The 17,351-nt window shown below is 46.4% G+C and overlaps 1 protein-coding gene across 1 annotated transcript in view; it reads left to right on the forward strand.

Moving 5' to 3' along the window:
- The first annotated feature begins 11,582 nt into the window (after positions 1-11,582).
- The window catches only part of MYBBP1A (MYB binding protein 1a), a 54,459-nt gene continuing 48,690 nt past the window's right edge, over positions 11,583-17,351 (forward strand). The window contains exons 1-3 of the mRNA XM_085879283.1: positions 11,583-11,820; positions 16,948-17,043; positions 17,133-17,216. Of these exons, the coding sequence (XP_085735409.1) occupies positions 11,596-11,820; positions 16,948-17,043; positions 17,133-17,216 (405 nt within the window). The 5' untranslated portion in view covers positions 11,583-11,595. The remainder of the gene's footprint in view (positions 11,821-16,947; positions 17,044-17,132; positions 17,217-17,351) is intronic.

Genomic DNA, 17,351 nt, shown 5'->3' on the forward strand with positions numbered 1-17,351 from the left:
AAAAAAAAATTTTTGTTGGAATCTCTTATCAGAACTGTTATTGCTTTCCTGTGATATAATATTTGTCTGAAATGATCCCCAATTCCATACAAAGAGAATACAAGTTTAACTATGGTGCTTTTTGCTTTTGTCCGTTTTTCACTTTCCGTATGTTTTCAAACGGTTTTTGTTGTGGAAGGATGTCTGAACAGCTCGTTCTTCATCATCAGGGCGGTTGGGCAGGATTTGTTTTCCCATTGTCCTTATTCCACAGCCAGCCGTTATTCCTTCACACATTCATTCACTCGGAGCAAAATCATTTTAGAGAAGTTAACAGATCAAATGAGAATGCTATCTAAGGAAATGTTTAAATTACCTGCTGTAATTGTGTATTAATATAAATAAATGGTGCCTGTTATTCTGCATGTATTCGATCTTTGTCTCCTTTTGAGGTCGATTTGTTCTTTGGATTCCACTTCAAATTGAATCAATGTGGGTTGTTGTTCTTTGTGAAATCATATTTGACTGGGATTCAATCCCCAACTCAGCCTGCTGGTTGCATCATTGCTGACGCACAGCTGTGCCACTGATGTGGTGCCCAATGAAGGTCAGGGTAGAAATTTGCAGTGTTCATAGTGCCGACGATAACTCGCCAACCTTTCGGGATATTTAACGTTCTCCGAGTTGTAACAGATCTAATATCCAGTTTAATGTCCATCCGATAGACGGCACACTTTGACGCCTTGCCCTGCCTGCGATTTTTGTTATATATTTTTTTTTCTTCGAAAATAATTCAACAGACCAAGATATAAGAAAAAACATGTAATATATTATGATTAGTCTGTCCCCTGGGAGGTCGGTGGTTCAAACCATGGCGAGTCTTACTAAAGATTTCAGAATGGTACAGTACTTGTGTGACATTCAGCATTAAAAGAATAGAACATGGACAAACAATGCTGGGAAGGCTATAGCAAACCACCCAGGATAACCCTTGCAAGGAAACTGCTTCGACGTCACCAGCAATCTGTAAAGAGTGTGGTCCAAGTTGTTTTAAAATGTTGATCCTTGGCCTATGACTTGGATTTGATCTAAAATATGCAATTTCGTGTCTGTCTGACTGACCGTGATACATTCACTCGTTATTTATCCAATCTCAACCAAACTTGACAAGAGGATTAAGGGTCTCATGATGTGGAGGTTGTAGCGACTTCATTTCCCCCTCCCCAAGGGGGTTTTCCACCTTGGCCAAAATCCGTGTTGAGTTGTATTGATATTGTTACGGCTGTGGAAATTCGCAATACACCATAAAGGGTCATCGGGTGAGATATATCAATAAGTTCATGTGTAGTTAGCCCACACCTGTTGTTTCGAAGGAATATGTGTGATTCATCCGGGCTGCGACGCTTTGAGTTAGCCATTTTTCTTTCTCTGTCGTTATTTTGGACCATTAAGCTGCCAACAACTCAAACACCACCACCTTCGCCTCTTTACCTCCACAACTCCATCCTGCAAACATCGCTTCACCGCCATTCCCAAACGACGCCCACCAACCACCAAACCCCACAGCAAACCCCCCACCACCTTCGCCTTTCTCCTTCCACAACCATCGACCCCACCACCAGTCAACACCGAACGTCGTACTGTCCGAAGACGTTCGGCGATTGCTGCCGAACGCAGCAAGCCGCGAGTGCAATGGATTCCTTACGGGAGAGAAATTCGGATCAGGGGAGGTTCACGCCCCTTTTCCTCCGTCCAATGGGTGAGCGTCGGGCGGTGTGGCCCCACCTCGAAGCGCGATGGATGTGAATTCCTCTCAGGAAGGAATTCGGATCAAAAGAGGCTCACGCCCCTTTTTTCCACACCAATGGCTGAACAGAGGATGGCGTGGCCCCGCCTCCAATCGCGTTTTGATCCTAAAATCTGCATACAGGCTCCCCCCCCCCCGGTCTATAAAAGACGCGAGTCTGTGTGGAACTCGTTGTAGTGTGGGGGTCGCTTTCCCCGTGGTTGGCGTCGTCTCGTCGTTGGTGTCGTCTCGTCGCTGGACTCGAGCCACCTTCGCTTTCACAAGTGACCAAGCCAGCCAGCCATTCCCCTCGTTCGACCCTGAGCATCAACAATTTCACCCCCCCCCCCCCATCCACGCTAAGATAGTGCTTGTGGCCCCGTTCATTCCCCACCCTAACCGTGGTGCCGACCAAACCGCGCTTGCGCGGAACACGTCGGAGAGGGCTCACCAACCACGCCAGGGGCACGGAGTCGGGGTGCAGCTGTGCTGATGTTGCGGCTTGCCCGCCATCACGTCACGAGGACGCGGGTAAGACCTTTTCGGTCTCGTGAACCTGGCCACTCCTCCAGGTTCCGTGCACATTTGGTCCACGGACCCCGTCTACCTCCCTGCCTATGGGGAGGTCTTTCCTGTTTATTTTGAATGAATGATGTGGCGCCGAGTCCCGACAAGTATAATTGTTTAAGTGTTGTAAATAATTATAGTCGGTAGTCGTGCTTTTGCTTTTGCTGCACATTGCATTACTGCCTAACGTGCGTATGTTGTGTGTGTGAAATATAAGTGCTTGCTTGTCAAACTGTTTTCCCGTTTCGTTGCGTCCTTTCCTCCATTGAAAGTTCCATCTTGCATCACGTAAGGGATTGGTAGTGGGTTGAAACGCCCGATAAGTAATCTGAACCGTCGGTTGACGATAACTCCGCTCAGTTATCCTTGCAGCACGGAACGAGCCGCTTAAGCGGTTCGTGTACGATCGCCTGGTCGAGCACTCGCGCAGGTACTTAGGTGGGTCGAATTTGGCGAGCAACCCTATCCTGCGCGGGTGGGCAATTGGCACAATCGTGGTGAGGTTAAACCCCCACCCGTGACTGGCTCCTGGCGGTAGTTCCAGGAGGGTCATGACTGAATTGTCCGTTCCGGTGGGCGACGCGTCGTGATTTGAGATACGCAATCGCTCACACGCCGGACGGGCCAAAATTCGAAACAATATCTTATCTCTTCTTATCCCAACGCCGCTTCTAATAACACGAATGATAATGGCATCATATCTTCTATCTTCTATCTATAAATTACTAAAACTCTCATCTTGTATGTATGTTCCTGAAATACAGCCAAAATGGTACACAATAGCGCAAACATTTTCAGCCCAGCTTACTCACCATTCACCTGTGGTGTGCAGTATCAAGTTTCGTTCAAATCGGGCAACGGAAAAAAATAATTAAAAACATTAATTCCCGATTCAGTCAAGTACTCCAGGAGAATTTGATCAATGATGACAACCTCAGCGGTATAGTTTGCTGGAGCTATCTTTTTTTTTTCTTTTTTTTTTTGAAACTTGTTATCAACTGCTGTCACAATGGGAACCCAACGGGTTCACAGGTTGTCTAGTTAATACTAATAATATCCCCTCCCCCAGGGGTTTTACTCCTTGAACAAACGCCATGTTAACTTGTATAAATAGCTTTTTGTGGGGCATCCCTCCCGGAAGCTAAAAAAAAAGTTATAAACCACAAACATGTACGATTGACTTTTTAAATAGTCACTACTGCTGTTTAACACGAAACTGAAAGGGAGGAAACCCCATGTTCTTGAGACTTTATATGCTTATCATGTCCCTCACAGACTAACGGACCTGAGCCTACATCTACTGTAATCTATATACCCCAGAGAGAAAACAGCATGACTCTTGCTGCCGCTCCCATACGCTATAACTAAAGTTTATGGTCGTCCATGTTATCTTGATTTCTTCCTTCATATTTAATGCAGCAATGTATACAAAAAGACAAAGGGGAGAGGGCAACTTCTTGCCTTATGTGGCACTAAATACAAGTTTAATTCTTCCATGAACTCCGTCGGATTCATCCCAGTCCACTGGTTCGAGTCTGGAAGTTTGTGTCAAAGCGACCGCAATGGTCGACCATTTTGAAGACTCCCGTGTTGGATTTGTGTTGAAAAGCCACATTACTGTCGAGTTTGGGAGTCCCAAAACAGTCCAGTGTCATGTATCTGGATCTAATTAGGCTGAGCAATCTCATACACCTGACGTGGTCTTGTATGCTGTGTGGTAATTGGCTAATCACAACCAATTATTTCACTCAAGGGGTCTTTATAATCACCGAATGAAACGGCACCCCCAGCCAGAATTCATCCTTGAGACTAGATACAGTAGCATCTGGATAATAAGTATATTCATGGATATAAGCACACATGGACCTCCCTATTTTATTTATCCATTACAAATATATTTTTTATAAAGGGTCGTAACAGGGTGTTTTTCGACCCTTTGTGATAAAGGGTCGAAAATGTTTTTCATCACGATCAAAATGGACACGCCAGTGAAGCGTCGATCATATACCTGTGAAAAGAAGATGAAGATTATCGTGCTTTATCGCGTCAGAGTGTCTCCTTCATAACTCCAAAACTATAAAACCTAGCAGCCTGAAACTTTGCATGCATAGGAAGAAAACTCCAAGGAAGTGCAAGAGTGAAAATTGGTGTTTGGGTTAATTGAAACACTCCTTTTGAAGATAGTTAACGGCCTTATTTAATTATATCCTTTATCAGGCGATCCTCGGCCACCTTTGGTCTCAAGGCGTATCCTGGATAACCTCGCTGAGGTTTGAAGCCACCATGTTTTTTGGTCTGCTCAACAATGCCCTGATTTGGAACAGGCCACAACAATTTCTTAACGACAGTTTTTTTTTTTTCACTTACCTCAGTCATATTATCCAATCCCTGTTCATCATAGCTACAAATTGCTGGATACATTGTAATGACAAAACCTGGGTATATTTGGATCGGTAAATTAGGGGCTCTCCATGGGTTTGTGTGTATGCCGACATGCTTGGTTACGTGCATGCCGTGGTGGCAGTTTCATCCCGAATCTTTGAGGTTTTCATTTTTAACCTCAATACCGTACAAGCGATCACGTTTTCCTTTGTCCTCATGACTGTTTCGAAAGCAATTCTATATGACTTATTATGACTTCTATATGACTGGTTATTCTATATGACTCGTTGTAGTGCTTTACAAAGGTTATATGGTTTATTTTTATGAGTTTCAAAGCAAAATACATTTGATAATACCCAATTTCTGAGCCGTTTGCCGTTTAACATGTTTTCTCAATGACAGAGCCAATTGTGTGTGTGTGTGTGTGTGTGTGTGTGTGTGTGTGTGTGTGTGTGTGTGTGTGTGTGTGTGTGTGTGTGTGTGTGTGTGTGTGTGTGTGTGTGTGTGTTGTTCATAAAGCATAACATATTCTCTGCGAACTCGCTTACCCCCTCTTACCCTCACCCCTCTGTCTCTCTTTGTCCCATCCTCACACTACCCCCTCCTAATACAATGCAGCATCCAATCTCTCAATCTCTCTCTGGACAGTGGTTATTTCCGGACAGTAGTTATCTCCAGACGTGACCAGACGGTGGTTATGTCCGGATGGACCCTTCCCTCACGCTGCCTTCCTTGTCATATCTGGATGGTAGTTTTGGCCAGACGGTGGTTATCTCTGGATGTGTCCGGACAGTGGTTATGGCTGGATGGACCCTCCCCTCACACTTCTTTCCCCTCCCTTCACGCTGCCTTCCCTTCCACCACTTCTCCTCACTCCCCCACCCCTCCTTCCTAGCTCCCCCTTCTTCATCCTCTCTGCCTCCCCTCACCCTCACTTTACACCTTCCTCCTTTCACCCTACACCTTCTTCCTTTCTCTCCCCCTCCCCCTTAAATGTCTCCATCAGTGAAGCGCCGGGTTGTATTTGCTCGTATTCTTGTAAATAAATGTAATTTTCTGTCTGTGTGTTTAACACCAATCACGCCAAAACGACTGGGCCATCTGCCACCAAACTTGGCACGTGGATCAAGTTCAACCTTGTCGTGAACATGGGCTATTTGGTTTCATCTGTCATCGTGGGGGTTCAGGAGCGAAGGTCGACGGAAATTCTCAACGTAAATGTGTGTCGTGTAGCGCCATCCGATGGTGGTGGCAGAGGGTATTACAAGTCGGTTTGGGAGATGACTTGCATTTTTACATTGGACACGTTCCCAGAGAGTGGGAAGTGCCGAAGCCAACCTCCACTAATCAGGAGAGACAGGGGAGGAGTGGGAGTCCGGAGAGAGGAGAAAGGGCGAGAGGAGGGACACGTCGTTACAACGCCCACCGGGCACCGTTGCTGGTAAGTATTGAAACGCATGTGATGAAATAAAAGATGAAGTGACGCGCGATCACGTGACGCGTGGCTCGCACACGAGACAGATAAAACCGAGATGTCGCGCGGTCGGTGGGATTGTTCCTGGGGCATTGTCATAAACTGCAGTGGTTCACTTGGTGCTCCTTGAATGTTGAGAATTGATAGTATACCGGACTCTGTGCTTATGCTGGCTAATCGTTGTTATACTTTGCGGTGATTGACTGCACATGTATTTCTTTTGTGTTTGTAGAGACGGCTTCAATCAAGTGAAATAAAGCCTTATACTCCGAAGGTTTTCCTCTCACATTAATTTCAATTTATTTCACTTGATTCCTTCGGCTGCCTCAACCGACTATGGACAAGATCTACAAGCCGGAGAGGTTCGATGCGGACCCGAACGCCACCGACTCGGAAATGAAATGGTCCCATTGGTACCGCTCCTTCTCACACTGTCTGACCATCATTGAAGAGGGAGCCGACAAACTGGCTGCACTTGTAAACCATGTCTCGCCAAGTGTATTCAGGCTCTTCTCGGAGTGTAACACTTATGACGCAGCGATCGACGTGCTGCGGGCGCTCTACGTGAAGCGCAAGAATGAGGTATACACAAGACATCTTCTCACCACCCGCAGGCAAGAGGCCGGTGAGACAATCGATCAGTACCTGCAAGCTCTGAGGCAGTTTGGCAAAGACTGCAATTTCCGGGCTGTAACCGCCGAGGAACATCGAGATGAAGCGACCCGAGAGGCTTTCATCCAGGGGCTCAGGTCAGCCCCCATTCGGCAATGCTTACTGGAAAAAGCGCAACCCAATCTTGAAACGGTTGCTGACCAGGCCCGAGCTATGGACGCGGCCCAGCAGCAATCTGAGTCATATGGTACACCGGTGTTGCTAATGAATGCTGCTATAGAGGAAACTCAAAGAACTCCCCGGGATACCTCCGACACTGAGGATGGAGATAAACCCGAGGAATCGGACACCCAGACCTCGTCGAACTCCTCGGCAACTACTTTGGTTGGAAAATGTTTCTTTTGTGGGTGTAAAAGACACCTCCGTAGCAAATGCCCCGCCAGGGATGCCACATGTATGAACTGTGACAAGAAAGGGCATTATGCCAGGATATGCAAATCTACTCTTAGAAGAAATAAACCCACTTCTGCGGCTCTCGACTCACAAAAGAAAGTAACAGCAGCTTCACCGGGAAATCTATCCAAAGTTATCATCAACGTAAGAATTAACGGGCATATGGCCGAGGTGCTGATCGATACCGGTAGCTCTGAAAGTTTCGTCAACAGCTCACTAGCGAAAGACAGGAAATGGAAGATCCACCCGACAGACAATACGGTATGCATGGCCTCCACATCACTACAGTCCAGCGTACGAGGGTACTGTAATGTTGAGCTGGACGTAAAAGGCCACACGTATCAGGATGTAAGGGTACTGGTGCTTCGTGATTTATGCGCAGATGTGATTTTGGGTCATAATGTCCTCAAGCAGCACACGAGCGTCGAAATACCCTTTGGAGGAAACAAACCTCGTCTAATTCTAAATGCTCTGACCACTGCAGAGGTATCGTCCCCCCTGCTGTTTGCTAACTTGTCGCCGGACTGTAAACCGATAGCGATCAAATCGCGACGATATACCACCGCCGATATGAACTTCATCACTTCTGAGACTAAGCGATTACTGGAAGAAGGTATTAGAGAACCGAGCGATTCGCCATGGCGCGCACAGGTGTTGGTGACCACCAGCCAGAACCATAAGAAACGAATGGTTGTCGATTACTCTCAAACGGTCAATCGCTTCACCCACCTTGATGCCTACCCATTGCCGCGCATAGACGAGATGGTCGAATGCGTGGCCAACTACCAAATATTCAGCACCATCGATTTGCGAAGCGCCGATCATCAAATTCCGATTCGAGAGGAAGACAAACCTTACACCGCGTTCGAGGCAGGTAGGCGCCTCTATCAATTTAAGAGGATCCCGTTCGGTGTCACTAATGGAGTAGCTTGCTTCCAACGAGTTTTGGACGACATCATCTCGGATGAAAACCTCAAAGACACTTTTGTTTACGTGGACAATGTCAGGGTGTGCGGTAACGATCGGGGGGAACATGATGCGAATCTGGACAGATTCTTGAGCATTGCTAGAAAATATAATCTGACACTCAACTACGACAAATGCGTATTCTCGGCAAAGTCAATTGATCTTCTCGGCCACACAATAGCCGACGGCGTGATTAAGCCCGATTCTGAACGATTGCGCCCGCTCAGTGAGCTACCCCCACCTCATGACCTGCAGTCATTGCGCCGGGTGATTGGGATGTTCGCGTACTACGCTAAATGGATTCCCCAATACTCTGAGAAAATACATCCCCTGGTGCATTGCAACAGCTTCCCGCTAGATGCCGCTGTTGTAAAAGCTTTCCACAGCCTCAAAGATGATATCAGTAATTCCGTGGTATTATCGATCGACAGCACGGTGCCGTTCGTGGTGGAAGCAGACGCTTCCGATCACGCGATCGCCGCGACGCTCAATCAGTCCGGCCGACCCGTCGCGTTCTTCTCGAGAACTCTCTCTGGAAGCGAGCAGAGACACTCGGCGATAGAGAAGGAAGCGTACGCTATTGTCGAAGCCCTACGTAAATGGAGACACTATTTACTGGGAAACCACTTCACGCTCGTCACGGACCAACGATCCGTTGCCTTCATGTTTGATGGGAAAAATAACGGGAAAATTAAGAATGAGAAAATAATGAGATGGCGGATAGATCTATCTTGTTATAGTTACGACATTGTTTATCGGCCCGGGAGGGAAAACCCTGCTGCAGACACCTTCTCTCAGGTCTACTGTTCAGCGACATCCGGTCGGGCTTTGCAAGACCTTCATGTGTCTCTGTGCCACCCAGGGGTAACCAGAATGGCACATTTTGTGCGTAGACAAAACCTTCCCTATTCTATCGATGATATTAAACAAGTGAGTGCTTCTTGCCCTGTTTGTGCTGAACTAAAACCCAGATTCTATGGCGCCGCTCCTGGCAGGTTGATCAAAGCCAGTTCACCCTTCGAGAGACTAAATATCGACTTCAAAGGGCCCCTGCCGACTGAGACAGACAACAGATACATATTCACTATTGTTGATGAATACTCAAGGTTGCTGTTTGCATTCCCGTGCTCGGATATGACCTCGGGCACTGTCGTGAAATATCTCTCTGACCTCTTTGCCATGTTTGGGAAACCTTCGTACATACATTCTGACAGAGGGCCGTGTTTCATGTCGGCCGGGCTAAAACAGTTCCTATTAGAGCACGGCATAGCAACTAGTCGAACGACGGGTTACAACCCACAGGGTAATGGGCAGGTGGAACGGTATAATGGAATCATTTAGAAAGCCATAACCCTGACGCTGAGATCGAGAGGACTGGGGCCCGAGCGGTGGGAGGTTACCCTTCCCCATGCCCTGAATTCCATACGCTCTTTGCTCTATACGTCCATCAATGCTAATCCGCACGAACGAATGTTTACTCACCAACGACGATATACTGGCGACCAATCGGTGCCCAACTGGCTAACCTATCCGGGAACAGTGTTCATGAAGCGCCCGGTACGACAAAGCAAGTATGAACCGATGGTGGAGAAGGTCGAACTCATCGATGCTAATCCTGAGTATGCTCATGTTAGACTTCCTGATGGCAGGGAGACCACTGTGTCGGTTCGCCATCTGGCTCCCGCAGGTACTCCTCCCTCTGGTACTCCTCCCTCTGACATTCCCATCCCAGGTGTTTCCCCCTCAGGAACTTCTCCACCCGAGAATGGTGGCGTCGGGGTTGAGGAATACAAAGCAACCGCATTCCACCCGAGAGCGATCGAGGAGTCATCCCCGGCACGAGTCGAGGCTCCCCAAGAGGATCGGAACCCTCCCTCAAGTGAAACCACCATTTACTCCCGGAGAGGTCGACGGATAAAACCCCCTCGACGACTCGATCTGTAAAGGGGTTTATCGGCATCCCTCGATGGCACCTTACCATGCTCCTATAACTCAAAATAATCCTCACTGCTTGAAATGTATGCTTCTGTAGTTTAAATAGTTCACGCTGCTTGAAATGTATACTCCTATAGCTTTTAAGTAATCATGGTGCGTTAGTTGAACCTCTAGTTACATTTTAAAGACGGGGAGAATGTGATGAATTGAAGGATGAAGTGACGCGCGATCACGTGACGCGCGGCTCGCACACGAGACAGATAAAACCGAGATGCGGCGCGGTCCGTGGGATTGTCCCTGGGGCATTGTCATTAACGGCGGTGGTTCACTTGGTGCTCCTTGAATGGTGAGAATTGATAGTATACCGGACTCCGTGCTTATGCTGGCTAATCGTTGTTATACTTTGCGGTGATTGACTGCACATGTATTCCTTTTGTGTTTGTAGAGACGGCTTCAATCAAGTGAAATAAAGCCTTATACTCCGAAGGTTTTCCTCTCACATTCATTTCAACGCAGTTCAGTTGTGTGGTTGGAAAACCACAATTATTATTATTCATTATTTTAATGAGGTGAATCAAGGCCACTGCGGTATTTATCTCGGCCTCGATCTGTAAGCATTATAACTCTTAAGCCACTTGCGGAGTACCCACCCTACTGGTGATGTTGTTCCAAGCATGCAACGTGTTCTTTTGATGCATACCTTTATTTGGGCGGTGTATAGGCAACTGACTGGTTTGTATAGGCAAAAAAAAATAACATGGGTTACACGTGCATGAAGCAAAAACACACCAACTGTTTACAATTCAAAACACCCACTCCCCCTCCCCCCCCCTCCCCACGACCACCGACAAACAAACACACAAGTTAATCTACAACAATGCCGAATAGTATGCCCCTATATTCAATGTAAATAATCCATATTGTGACCAAATATATATTTAAAACATCGGCCTCAAGTTGTGAAAGACTTGACAAGTCCCCCCCCCCAAAAGAAACTTTCGTTGTGATTGTTTGGCGACGTTGTTGACCACGGACTTCCGGTTGGTGATGGAGTCCCAAGATGGCGGCCGTGTGGCCTCATCAGTAACCGCACTCCCATCGCCCGGTAGTTCCTCCATATCATCGAGCTCAGTGAGTTCAAATTTTTCAAAACACGATTTTCCCCAATTAATTCAAAAGCTGTTTTTTCATGTAAAAAAAAAAAAATTGGGCTGACAAACTCTTTGTCATAACTGACAAACAACACGGCATGACGGAATATTAATTAGCTGGCATTTCGGGGCGGTGTATATAAATCTGTTACCTCAGCTGGTACAATTTTTTTTGTACAATTTTCTTTTCGGCGTCGATTTTCTTTCTTTGTCTGAGTAGAAACACATTGTGATCTAAAAAAAAAAGAGAATGAATAAAGACGAATGTTTTGAGTTTTGAGCTTTTGCGGATGTTGCGCGAGTCTCGGGCGTCATTGGCCGACATGGCGTCGTTTCATGATGGACGTGCCGTTGCTCCAACCGCCGAGGCCAGAGATCTGGGAAGGATGGACAAGGAGTTGATCAAGAAGGGGCGAAAGTTTTTGGATATTTTCTGGGACATCCGCAGCAAGAATCGTGAAATTCGTGTCGACGCCGTTCAGCGTCTGATCGCCTCCCTCAGAGAGGGTCACGCGGTACGTGCGTCGCGTGCACACGTGACACCATCGATACACTTCAATGTGAGCGGTTTGTGATGTGCAGGACATCAAGGCCCCACACGAGGCCTTGCCATGGTCGGCTCAGCGTGTTTGTGTCCACCAGTGTTCACGTAACTTTTAAGCGAGAACGAAGATCCTGCAGGTTTTGCCACCTTGGTGTTGTGGACATCATCATTGACAAACCTCCGCAGAAAAAAAAAAACAAGTTCGAATGAGCTAACATCCTCGTCCTCTTAATGATGACGTCATAAAAACGAATATGACGTCATTGTGATGTATCAGGTTTGCGATAAATTATCTGTGCTAATGCCCGGCTTGATTCCCGCAAACAAAATTCGAACAGCTTGCCGAGTTTCGGAGATAATGGTATAGGCGATTTACATTAGCGGCGATATTATGACGTCAACTTTTTTTTTTTCTAGGAAGAATTTCCAAAATCGGAGATGGTTACTGCCTGCGCGTGGGCTTTCTGCATATACATGGCAAGTTTCACGAAGATCCGATGAAAACTGCGTTGTGAAACAAAAAATGTCAAAAAATAGGAATGATGTCATAAAAATTGATATGACGTCATAGTGATGTATCGTATGTGCGGTAATTCATCTCTGCTAATGCCCTGTTCGATTCCCGCAAACAGAATTCAAAAAGCTTGCCTCGTTTGAGATAATTTTTTCGGCGATTTCCATTAGCGGAGATATTTTGACGTCATAACTTTTTTTTTCTCGGAGGAATTTTCAAAATCGGAGATGGTTACTGTCTGCGCAGGGTATTTTTACATATATATGCCAAGTTTCAGGAAGTTTCGATGAAAACTGGAGGCTGTGAAACAAAAAAGTCCACAAGAAGAAGATGAAGAACAACAACGTGAGTAAGACTTGGAGATCCTCCACGAGGATCTAAAAAACAAGGGGGGGGGGTTATGTCTGGTGATCGTGGGGGGCCAGGCGGTTGGTTGGTCCGTCTTGGCCAATCCAGTGATCTGGAAATTTTTCATTTAGGACGGCTCGGATGACGAAGGCCCAATGAGGGGGAGTGCCGTCCTGTTGAAAAATGATATCGGGTTGCAGGTCTTCAATCTGTGCGAGGGCAAACGGACCCACCAAGCGGTCATGGAGAAGGCCACACCACAGATTGACCTTCGGTGTGTCATGTGTGTGTTCAATGACAATGTGGGGGCTTTCAGAGCCCCAGATCCTCACATTGTGCCGGTTGACCTTCTCTGATAAATGAAAGTAAGCTTTGTCTGTGATCATGACTTTTTTCAGGTAATCTTCATCATCCTCTAAATGACTGAGCATTTCCAAGGCAAACACCTTACATTTGGGTCCATCACTTGGTTTGAGTTCCTGCAGAATCTGTACATTATCGACATAACGCTTCAATCTTTTATACAAAAATCCTGTGTACAGTGGTGGTTGGTAGTCCCAGTTCTCTGGATGTGTGTCAAATTGATTTTCTGGGACTTTGTTGAAATGATTCACACATTCGTTCAACGTCTGCTGCACTTGTACTTGGTCGACCGACACTTTTCTGTTTCTGACAAATTCCAGTCTCCTTCAACCTCTTGCACCACTCTCTGATACTCGTCTGTGATGGCCGATTCCTTCCATACCTCATGCAGAAATTATGCTGAACTTGTGTGTGGGATTTCGTCTCTGAACCATTCGACACACGGAGCTTTCTCCTGTGGAGTCACCATTTTCTTTTACATTAAACCACCAGACCTGGAAAACAAAAAAAATAAAACTTTATGAGTTTCTGTATCATATAAAGCAAAGGGTATTGTTGTATTATTTGTGGTACTAAATATATTAACAACCAAAGTTGTCCAGATCTTTTTGGAACAGCATATACTTGTACATCACATAGTAAATGGGGATGAAGTAGGAGATGTGCATGACGGAGCCTGGTGTTGTGCAGGCATTTTCAACAAAGATTCAATGAACAGGTCTCCCTGCCATTTTATTTAGCTTTTTATAACTTTGCCTTGCCCCAATTATGAGGCTTTGGTCTTTCGAGGTTTCTACAGCGGCACAGTAACCCATCGTGACTTGCAGTGACAATTTGAAGCTTCATCATTAACACTACTATGGGGTTGTGATGACTCCCTTAAGACCCCCAAACCCCACTCCACCCAGACCTTTGCCCTACATTCGTACAGTAAGTCAAGTTTGGACAAAGCCCATAACGCATTCTCGAACCAGGAACACCGACGCACATGGTCTACTTCAACGCGTGCTGTCCAAACACAAGGAGAAGCAGAAGTGTACGCACGAAGCGTTAAACAACGTCGGTAATAATCAGCAATGATTGAACTTTAAAATCCTTGGTGTTCTTGGGAAACCGTGTCTTTGAGCAGAGCACCATGTACTCACGTGCAATGGAAATCAGCACCATAACGAAACATTTGAGGTCTAACTCCTTCTCAATTAATTACCTCTGCCACTGAAGGTTAAGGAGACCTGGCGTAGTGGCGTGCGTCTGTAATCCGGCTACTCGGAGGCTTGGGTTGGAGGATCGCTTGAGGACGGGAGCTCTGCGCTGGGCCGTGCTATGAGAAGGTGTAGGGCAGCCCGGAATCATGGCGAAACCCAATCCTTATCCCTGTGTCGTAAGAGGCGACCAGGGTTGCGTCAGGAAGGGCATCCGGAGTAAAACCTGTTCCAAATCAGTATGCGGATCATAACGGATGATCCGCTGTGGCGACCCCTAACGGGAGCAGTCGAGAGACGAACAACAACATCTCAAAAATGTATTGGGTCCGAAATGTTCTCATGGATCAGGCATTTCGTGGTGGAGGTATGCGATCTACCTAGTGCCCTTCTTGCTTGTTTGTTTGTTTGTTTGTTTGTCTTGTTTGTTTGTTTGTTTGTTTGTGTACAGGATATCACAAAAAGTTATGGTCAGGTTGGGTGTGTGACAAGGATGAACTGATTAAATTTTGGTGAATATCTGGATCCGGATCTGACTACTCGAATTTTTTTAAGTGATTCTTCACCATTGAGAGATAGGGCCAAAAACTATCTCGTACTGTATGTGTAGCTTGTTGTTGTTGTTCTTCTTCTTCTACTTTTTCTTCTTTTTCTTCTTCCCGTTAGGGGTCGCCACAGCGGATCATCTGTTATGATCTGCATAATGATTTGGCATAGGTTTTACTCTGGATGCCCTTCCTGATGCAACCCTCGTGGCCTCTTACAACACAGGGATATGGTACACCTATTTTAACCGGGGTATACACCGGGCCCAGTACACTGGTACTCACTTCGCCGACCTCGGAAGGATGACAGGCTGAGTCAACCCCCTGGTGTGTATTAATTCAAGTGGCCAACGGGGCTTGAACTCAGGACCTTTTGGATCCCAAGCCGCTACCCTAACCACTACGCCAACACCAGGCTTACTGTATGTATAGCATAATATTTCAAAAATGTATTTGGCCCGATATATTCTCATGTATCACGCATTGCATGGCGGAGGTACGCGATCCACCGAGTGCCCTTCTAGTTTCATTAGTATCTGTTTCTGATAGCCCTTTCCTTGTGTCTCGTGGGTTAATGGGGCAAAATGTGTTGAGGGCTTTTAGTTTGGTCTTTAATTCCATTCATCTATTTTAATTTACTTTGCACACACGACTTCTCCTTCAAGCAAGCATGCACGCCACAGACTGAACGGTGACATCAATAGAGAGCCCCATGAACATTTTCCGCAGTGGCCCCGTTTAAACTGCACACCATTTCCCAACGGATGTTTAATTTCAGACTCCTCAGTACTTGAACCACAATGCTACAACCTTCTTACGACTACCACAACACCTTCCTAAAAATCCCCACAATAACCTATGCTGGACCTCTTCACCACAAACGCCACGTTGCTTCCCCGACCCCACTGCAGCCGCTACAAAATTCAGCAACCACAGTCAGTGCACCGGACACTGGGAGCAACATGACCCTCCATGACAGATGCTTGGGGTCAGAACAGATTGGCACTAAGCTTGGAGTGCAAGAATGTGCTGGGATCTGCTCAATGTAGTTTGAGTGGCCCTGGCCCTCTGCTAAATAGTGACCCTCATTCGAAGCCCAGCGCACGTTCATGGCTGGAGAGAGTTCCCAAAAACTCGCAGCCCAGGTTAATCTTGGAGCTCCGTCGCATGGCTGGGTTTGGTGGTGAATGAGGCCATTTTTGGCTTTGGGGTCTTGTGGGGCGGGACGACTTCTCGGGGAAGGCATCTGCATGCCAATGGGAGCACTCGGATATGCCGGCAGGGCATTTTGATCCAACTTTTGTTGGCTCCTTCGCCAGGCTCTATAAAATAGCTGCAAGAGGATCAGTCAGTAGTCTTCGCCGGTCAGTCTTGAGTCGTTGCCTGGCAACGCCAGAGTATCTTTGTTGGTATGTAATGTATTCAGCAGTCACGTTCAACGAACTAATCCTCAAGTCTCTTTAGCAAAGTTATTGTATTTGGAATTTGAACTAAAATCCAATGTAATTTCTGTCTATAAGTTGACAAGTAATAAACCTTACTTTTTGATTTGTCATTTTATTCTACTAGTATACCCACTCTTTGTGGGAGTGACAGGAAGGGTCATATTTTTATCCTCTCTGGGGTATATAGAATATAGATTACATTATATCTAGGCTTGGGTCCATCAGTCTGTGGGTGGGTCACCCACCAGGCCACTGGGCTGCTGGTGTTACGGCATCAGGTCATGTTCGTGTGCTGTTTCTGATTTCTGTGGCATATACAATGGGGGGGGGGGGGGTGGTTTTCATACTCAGGATCTCTCACTTTCCTCTTCAAAAAATAAAAATATATAAACTTCTGGTAGGAGTGCCCGATGCAATGCCATGAGAAGCTATTTATACACGCTCGCATGGCATTTGTCCAATCAAGAAAAACCCCTTGTGGAGAGGGACAAATTAAGTCGCTACAACCTCCATTGTGTGACCCTTGGTCCTCTTGTCAGATTTGGTTGAGATTGGGTATGTACTGACGGACAACAAATTTCATATTTTAGTAAGACTGGCTATGGGAACTGCATCTTGCTCGCCGGTTTTAGATCTGCAATCTTGCGGTGCTGATTTGGTCTTTATTGGTGTCTTCCTCAGGGTGGTGAGATGGATTACACACTCCGTCGCCTTGTGGATGGGCTGGCATGCAAGGGTGGATTGTCACGATCTGGATTCTCTCTGGCTCTCTCTCAGGTTGAACTTTTAAGGTCACTGACCGCCACAAGTCCACTCGGCCTTCTTTTCCCACGACATGGCACCAACACTGTTTTTGTGACCCTTAGGTAATGCAGGCGTTCGAGGAGGTCGGTGTCGGCAAGGTCCTGGCATTGATTCGTGATCGTCTCGATGTATCGAAGGTCAAAAAGGTGGGTTCATATTTGATTGCCTAAAGTTTGAGCATTATGTATTGCTCTACACAACTTCATTATACAACCTTTTTTTACTCCAACTTCTGCCTGCGTTTTATTAGCAGTCCGCAGCCACTTTCCATTCCATCTTGC

This window comes from Eptatretus burgeri, chromosome 4 (genome assembly GCF_056783735.1).
Source record: "Eptatretus burgeri isolate ZD-2024b chromosome 4, Ebu_testis_v1, whole genome shotgun sequence".
Classification (NCBI taxonomy): Eukaryota; Metazoa; Chordata; class Myxini; order Myxiniformes; family Myxinidae; genus Eptatretus; species Eptatretus burgeri.